The 7,975-nt window shown below is 61.2% G+C and overlaps 1 protein-coding gene across 2 annotated transcripts; it reads right to left on the minus strand.

Moving 5' to 3' along the window:
• Positions 1-105: 105 nt before the first annotated feature.
• Positions 106-7,975, minus strand: DUS1L (dihydrouridine synthase 1 like). 2 transcript variants are annotated; one of them, XM_063081345.1, is made up of 14 exons: positions 7,455-7,975; positions 6,396-6,642; positions 5,789-5,897; positions 5,113-5,163; positions 4,488-4,600; positions 4,167-4,249; positions 3,872-3,975; positions 3,456-3,600; positions 3,161-3,257; positions 2,966-3,051; positions 2,237-2,382; positions 1,028-1,065; positions 594-669; positions 106-495 (listed from the first exon to the last, which is right to left on the minus strand). In XM_063081345.1, exons 2-14 carry the CDS (start codon positions 6,630-6,632, stop codon positions 356-358), a joined length of 1,425 nt encoding a protein of 474 aa, XP_062937415.1. In that variant the 5' UTR covers positions 6,633-6,642; positions 7,455-7,975; the 3' UTR covers positions 106-355. The 2 variants fall into 2 exon arrangements, with proteins under 2 accessions (XP_062937415.1, XP_062937416.1); XM_063081346.1 differs by lacking the exon at positions 4,167-4,249 and having other exon boundaries at positions 4,522-4,600.

The raw sequence follows: 7,975 nt of genomic DNA on the forward strand, positions 1-7,975 counted from the left end.
TGCAGAGACATCTCCCCTTCGTCCGAAGTCTTCCCTGGCCTTAACTGTGCCCTCCCAGCTCAGGGGCTTCCTTGGCCCTGGGGGTGCCACAAACTGCCAGCTCTCTGCACTGCATCTTCGAAATGATTTATTGTTCACTTTTGAAAACATGAGTTGTGAGAACAGGGCAGGTCCAGCCTGGGGCCTGCTCCCCGGTGCAGCATTTCCAGGCCCCCAGTGTGGGTCAGCAGGAGGACACTGGCATGTCCTTCCCTGGTAAATAGCAGGAGATTCCCTGAGTAAAAGGCATTTCCTTAAGTAAGAAAGACGGGTCCAGGCTTCAGCAGCAGTCCTGGGCAGGAGTGCTGCCAGCCCTTTAGGCCAGAGCACTGCCCACAACTTCAGAGATGCCACCTGGTGCCCCAGGCCTTGTGTGCTGAGACTCCTGCAGCTCGGGCTGGGCCCCTTTCCAGGCCAGAGACTTCTCCAATTTGGTTTTAAAAAGCAATCCGTGACCTGACAGAGGGGGGGTGAGAGGGAAAATAAAATGGGATCAGGGAGCCAAGGGCCCACTACTTACTGGGCAGATGGCTGCTGGCGGCAGGTGCCCTCACCTGGGCAGTCCGCGGTCTCTCTGAAGGCTCGCTTCTTGCAGCAGCCACGGCACAGGTTGAACACACACCTGTTGCCCTGGGCACAGGAAAGCCAGTGAGCTTTTACCCCTTCCCCGGGGCCAGGCGGGAATAGCCCTGGCCATCTGCAAGTCCCTGCTGGGTACCCCATGGCCTGGACACAGCCCAGGGATCATAGCACAGGGAGAGCACGGCCCCCAAGCCACTCGTCCACTCATGGTCATCCCCACTCCAGGCCTTGGCAGGGGGTGACAAAAGCCATTTCTTCCCCAGGAGGACTGGACAGAAGGCAAGGGGGCTGTTCACAGGAGCACCCACCCCACCTTGAACCACTCTGAGACAGCGTCAATGGGGACCACCCTCCCATCCACTTGAGCTGAGGTCTGGGCAGCACGTGGCCAACCGAACTGGCTCACCTTTGGATTTCCACACTGGTCACACTTTGCATATTTTGCTAGGAAAAAAACAAAAAGATGCTGATTGAAGAGGGAAGCCCACTGCGGGCTGGGATGGCCACCGGCCACCCTGTCTGCCTTCTTGAAGCCCACTAACAGGTGTCCCTACTGGCGATGGGCAGCCAGGCTAGGGGGCAGAGGACAAGGTTGGCCATGTCCACTTTTCCCTGTGGACAAGGAGTGGGCAGCAGGACACAGTGAGCACAGGTTCTGCAGAAACAAACACAAAGCAAGGGGCAGGAAGCCCTGGCGGGAAGATCTGCCCCATCCCACCCCCAGATGAAGACAGGGAGTGGCATTCCACCCACTGGCAGGCTGGGGAGATTTGACACCCTTCACTGCCCGTTTCCCACAGCAAAAGGGCTGGGAAGGCTGAAATCAGCAACTTGGCCCAAAGCCCTGTTTTCCTGCCTCTCTGCTGCCTCAAGGAGGTGGCTGAGGGTGCGAGGTAGCCAGCAACTGCAGACCTGCCAGCCCCTGGGGGGTGGGAAGATTTCGGGGCTCTCCCTGCTGCTCTGATTTGCAGAGCATCTGGCAGACCTGATGGGGTCTGGGAGGCAGTCAGGGCTGAGAGCCCAGGTGGGCTGGTCCAGCAGTCTTAGGAGAGACAAACACAGGGATGGCACTGGGCTGAGACATTGCAGCCCGACCACGGGGCTGTGTCTGAGAAGTCCTGAGTGAACACATTTCTGGACTCGTGGAGAGGAACACGCAGCCTCATCCCGTCTAATCTTGTCCAAAGATGCAGCTTCCAGCCCAGCAGCACAGCCCCAGCCCTCTCTGCAGGCTCTCGGCCTCCCGCTCAGAGGCTGCTGGGCTGTCTGCATGAGGCCAGGGCATGCCAAGGGCTCTGCTGGGCAAGGACAGCCTCAGTGGACTGGGGCCCTGCAGACAACACCCTTGGTGGCAACCCTGGAAGCACCTGGCTGAAGAACTTGTCCCACAGCCTCGCCTAACTCGCTGTAAGTAGATGTCCCCCTGCACAGGGTTTCACCGCACAACACTGAAGTCTGGCCTAACCATACCCCAAGTGCCCCAGGCAGGCCCTCCACGGTGTGTCTCTGGCTTTGGACCCGGGTTTCTGCCATGTGGAAGACGAGGGTGAGGAAGAGCCACCCAGGCTGGCCTTTGCCTGCCTCCCCCAGGCCCAGTGGTGGGAGCAGCACTCACGTTTCAGAGAGGGGTCGAAGGTCTTGTGGGGGTTCCTCAGCTGCTTCTTCTGCTTGTTCTTGGATAGGACGTCTGCGCCTCCCTCCTCCTCCTCTAGGGCCCGCTTGCTGCGGGCACTGCCGTTCTCCTTGCTCCCCTCCCTGGGCCTGGGGGGAGGGCAGCGGGCAGGACTGAAGGACACCTGGGAGAGGTGGATGCCAGGCACAGCCACAGCGGGCAGGAGGGGCAGTGACAGGTGCTGGTGCAGTGGCGTGTAGCTCCCCATGCCCCAAGCAGCTCTGCTGTCTGGCTGGCCAGACGGGCTGGGTCTACACAGGGCTGCACAGTGGAATGAGTGGCTGGCATAGGTTGGGTCCCCCTGGGACGGTGTCTGCATGTCAGGGGCCCAGGATCTGAGCCACTGAACCCTGGACAGGTTGTGGCCGGAGATGACAGCTCCACCTCACTTCCTGACCCCAGGGACAAATCCACTCAGGATCTGAAGAGTTTGGAAAAGTGTCTTATGGGAGTAAAGACTTAAGATCTAAGTGTCCAGTGACAGGGAAGGACAGAGCTAAACCTCCAGCACGTCCACCAGAACACAGAGAGCAGGCTGGGCTCCCTCACCCTCTCCTGTCTCTCAAGAGCAGACACCAACTGACCTCATGGCGGGGTTTGGGGGAGGCAGGCACAGGGCAGGTGGCCCCCCGTCATGTGCACCCCTGCCCGCAAACTGGTGGGGGAGCTCACCCTGGCCGCACATAGGGCTGGCAGATCCAGTGGAAGAACGGCAAGCCACCAGCTGGCTTCTCTCCCTCCTGCTGGGCCATCTCCTCCTGCAAAAGCCCAAGGGCCCTGGTCACAGCTCACGGCTCACGGCTCATGGCTCACAGCTCAGGCCCCTGGCCCCCACCACTGTTGGTCTCCCGCAGCCCCAGTTCCTGCCTGGCACCGCAGCTTCAGCTCCTGGCTCACAGCAGCGATGCCCTCCAGGGTCTTGGCTTTGGCGAGTTCCTCTCGAAGCTGCTGATGCACCTGCAGCCTAAGACAGACACCCCATCGTGTGCACTGGGCACAAAGGGCCTGGGTCTCTTCCCACTGGGCCTCCTGCCCAACTTCACTTCCAAGTCACCAGCCCTCAGGACTTGACTTGGTGGCAAGTTGCTATGGTAAACCCCCAGACGTCACAGGCAGGACTCTGGCACCTACCCGACACAGCTACTGCCTTGGGCCAACTCACGTGTGGTGCCACAGCTTGAAGAGATGGGCACGGACACAGGACAGCGGGCAGGGGTGCTGGCGCACGATGTCTAGGTACTCCTCGGCCAGCTCCCACACGGCAGGGCTCCGGCCCTCAAACAGGGCAGGGTTGTGCAGGATGCCCTCTGGGAAGACAAGGAAAGGAAGGCCTCATGAGGCCAATGCCCAGTGGACGACGGAGGAAAGCCTAGGGCACTGGGACACCCTCCTGTGCCACCTCACATCAAAGACAAGGTGGCTACCCGCTCGTGGGCTGGCTGCTGGAAGGCAGCCTGTAGGCCTGGCCTGAGCGCTCAAGCCCAGCACAGCAGGTGGGACAGCACTGCAGGGAAGACCGTGAGAGGACTGGCTGGCCACCTGGCTGGGGGCATGGGCACGTGGACAGCCCCAGCTCACCTGCACTCATGACCCCCTGCACGCCCGTGGCCTGGATGCAACGCTCCACGTCCTGCAGGCACTGGATGTTCCCGTTGGCAAACACAGGGATGGCCACAGCCTTCCTGCCAGGAGAGAAGCGCCTGTCCCTGCACGCGACCCACAACAGGGCCCAGGCCCAGGAGACTGGGACCAGCCCCAAAACTCTTATCTTGGCAGGGGGCCAAGTGTGCTGAGTACCCTGAGGTGTGGAGCTGGATCTGCCCCCCACCCCCATCCCACGAAGCCTGAAGGACTGGCGGCTGCGTTCACTCACCGCACAGCCTCGATGTGCTCCCAGGATGCCGCACCTGACAGGGTCCCCTTCTGCTCCTTGGTGCGCCCATGCACAGTCAGCAACTAGCACAGACCAGTGCTGGCTCAACCCTCTACCCTGCTCCTGGCTGAAGCCCGCAGACCAACTCTGGGGGACCCTCTCCCTCAGTTTCTCAGCTCCCCATGCAAGGCAGAGGGAAGCCTGTCGTGGGCCTGGCTCATGTGGGCCCGGCTCACGTGGGCCCAGCGGATGCTCTGGCCCCACCCAGCTGGTGGCCCAGCCCCGCTCTGCCTGACCCGCCTTCAAGCCCTGGGCCCTCACCTGGCAGCCGGCCTTCTCCAGCATCTGAGCGTACCTCACGGTCTTGTCGATCTCCGGGAAGACACGGATTTTGCACGTGATGGGAACAGAGAGTTTCTCATGGGCCAGCAGAACTGGGGAGGAGAGATGGCTCCTGAGGGAAGCGGGGGGCTCCCACTCCAGCCTGCAAAGCCCCTGAGGTCCAGGCCCCTTGTGGACAGCCGAGCTGCATCAGCTTTGCCAGGGGCACTCTAGCTATCACCCGGGTGGTCATGCTCAGACTGCTGGGCAGGTCCCCTTGGCCTTTTCCTTTGTCCTCGCACATTCATGCAACAAGCGACAGACACCAGCTCCCACACAATGGCAACTGAGGCTCCATCTCCTGGGCATCAGGGCTGGCACTAAGCTTAGATGCTGCTCCAGCACTGTCTGGCTCTAAGGGGGCAGCTGGCCCAGGACAGCAACTCTTCATAGCCACCTTCTTCCAGCAGGGAGAGTGCTGTGGCCAGGAGTCTCCTGAGTGACCTCGGGATGCTCTGCTGGCCACAGTCCTTCCTGGGTCCTAGCCAAGTGGCCAGCACTAAGCTCCTGCCATGCCTCTCTGGGGCCCCTTCGCTGGCCACACAGTGGCTCGTGGACAACTCACTCATTCTTTGGAGTAAGTCCCATTCCTCCTGCAGGAAGGCACCATAGTGACCTGCAAAGGACAAGCATGGCCCCTCTGGCACCCCTGGCAAGGCCAGGAAGGACCAAGGCTGCCTCTGCCCCTCATGTGGCCCACCTTTCCTCCTGCATCCATACAAATGCCAAAGCTCCCTGCAGCCGGCACTACAGGGTCCCCAGAAGCAGCAGTGTCTCTGGTTGGGGCAGGGCATAATCACGGAGTCAAGCAGTTGGTCAGTGCCAACTATGGGGCCTGTTTGCCAACCTCAAAAGGCGCTGAGCGGACCACCCAGCACCTCAAGGGCCCAGAGAGGAGAAAAGCTGAGCCCCACATGCATGCACACGGCAGCATAAGGGGCTGACAGCAGCTTCCTGTCAGCAAACCACATGGGCCCAGAGGGGGCATGATTGGCCCCCTGCCTGCACCAGCAGAGCTTGGCCCCAGCCCCAGCCCCGGTGCCTGAGAACAGCAACCTCGAGAAGGAGGAGAGAAAGGGCCAGCTTTCTGGCCTGAGTTGCCACTGGGATCAGAGCCTTCCCCCAAGCTCACCCACCCCAGCCACAAGGGAGCCGGCCCTGGACTCCCCACCCAGCACCCACAGGCCCAGCACACTGGGCCTCGGCAGGCATGTACCACAAAACCCTGGGCCTGAGCTCACCTCTCTTGGCTATCATCTGTGGGCAGCCCAAGTTCAGGTCGACAGCATCACAGTAGTCCTGGGCCAGGAGAGCCGCCTGGACAAACACCTCTGGATCGTTGGCACAGAACTGGAGAGGACACAAGTCACCCACAAGCTGGGCCAGGCTCTGGTCCCTGGCTGCCCAGCCCTACGAGGGGTTCCAGGGTGACTTGATGGGGGTGTGGCCCCAGGTTCACTGTAGGAAAGCATCTGGTCCTGCCAATGTTGACAACAAGACAGAGCTGGGACTGCCAGGTGAGAGTTGCAGGCTGACAGGACTTCTGCTGTGTAACAGAAGCTGCTGCTGCTGTCACCTCCCATGAGCAGAGCCGCCTTTCTCATCACTTTGAGTGGGGGGCTGTGAATCTCTCCCATCACCCAGGAAGGGGGTCGGCTCTGGGGTGCACCCAGCAGCTCCATGGAATCACTGCTGCAGCTGTGTTGGTGCCACATGCCCATCCCCCTCCCCCCAGAATGGGGAAGCTGTTTCTTCCCATGGCTGAAGGTGATGTCCCCATGCAGAGGGAAGGATGCTTCACCAGGTGTTCCAGGGCAATGGCACTGGCAGCCACAGTCTCCTGCCCACCTGCACGATGAGGGGCCGGTCCTCAGGGCACGCTTCACAGTACAGATTCTCCTTCCGGTAGTTGGCATCCCGCACAAAGACCTGGGCGTGCAGCATGGGCGTGTAGCAGAGGTGGGCCCCATGGCGGCGGCTCAGCAGCCTCCAGGCCAGCTCACTCTGGTCCACCATGGGGGCCACCACGTGGCGGGCCCGTTGCAGGGTACAGCTCCAGAACTCAAAGCCGTGCAGCTTTGGCATTGTCTCCACACTGAAGGAGGGAGAAGATCAGGGGCTCAGCCATGGCCATGGTCAGCCCAGCGTGCAGAGCCGAGCCCAGTGAGGGCCACAAGATGAAACTCAGAGGAGCTGGTCACTCTTCTCAAGAACAGACACTCCAGTGCCACCTGGTGGATTTACTGTTGGGTCACACACAGGCACTAAAGGTGTCGGAGGAGGCTCAAGACCTTCTAGCAGAGACCTTGGGCAAGTCCCTGGACCCTTGGGCCCTAACCCCTCATTTGTTAGTGGGATCAAGTGTTTGCTTGTTAGGCCTGGGGTGAAGAGAACACGAAATGGTAAAGACAGTGTCCTAGCCGGAGCCTGGCCCTGAGCTGACCACCATAAAATGAAGTTGTAACCAGGCCCAGGGCCTCCACCAAGGCAGGACCACCCTGCAGCCTCCCCGCCCCCTGTGGCCCCTCTTCTGGGGTGCCGCGGTCAGTGATGAACACTGTGAGGATGAGCCCGTGCCCCTCTTATAAAAATGATTCTCAGCCCCTCCAGCAAGGGTGAGAAAGAACAGGGACTCTTTGCTGTGGCTTTTGTCTTTTCATGCTGGGCTGGTTAACCTGGTCGGAACCATCCTTCCACCAGTGACTTAACGTGCAGTGGCCAAGATACGGTTAGGCATGACACAGCTTGGGGACAGCCTGGGAGGAACATCTACTTCACGCACCAACTTTTAACATTACTAAGCAGGTGCGTCAGTTTAATGATTGACTAAGTGCCCACCCTTAACTTGGAATTTTCAGTGATTGTGAAATTACACGTAAAAATCATCCAGGTCACTGGCATCCTTACCTGTGAGTGTTCCTGCCTGTGTCCTCCGAAGCCACAGCACTGGCTGGGTCCCCCCAGTGCTGGGCCCCCTGGAGCTAGGTCCTGGTGCTGGGTCTCCCGGTACTGGGTCCCCTCGTGCTGGGTCCCCTCGTGCTGGGTCCCCTGTGCTAGGCAGCCTGGTGGTGCTGGGTCCCTGGTGCTGGGAAGCCTAGTGGTGCTGCGTCCCCAGGTGCTGGGAAGCTCGGTGGTGCTGGGTAGCGGTGCTGGGCTCCTGGTGCTGGGTCCCCCGATGCTGGACAGCCCGGTGTGGGTCCCCAGTGCTGGGTCCTCTGGAGCTAGGTCCTGGTGCCAGGTCCCCTGGTGCTGGGTCCCCCGGTTCTGGGAAGTCTTTGCTGGGTCCCCCGGTACCGGGCAGACCCCCGCGCCCGGCTGCGCCCTCGCCCGCGTCCGCGCAGTCCCCGGGACGCGGCCAGGCCCGGGTGCCCAGACCTCGGCCGCAGCCGCCGCGCTCCCGGTCCCGCCCGCTCCGGGGCCGCCTCCCA

The sequence above is a fragment of the Cynocephalus volans genome, chromosome 16 (genome assembly GCF_027409185.1).
Source record: "Cynocephalus volans isolate mCynVol1 chromosome 16, mCynVol1.pri, whole genome shotgun sequence".
Taxonomy (NCBI): Eukaryota; Metazoa; Chordata; class Mammalia; order Dermoptera; family Cynocephalidae; genus Cynocephalus; species Cynocephalus volans.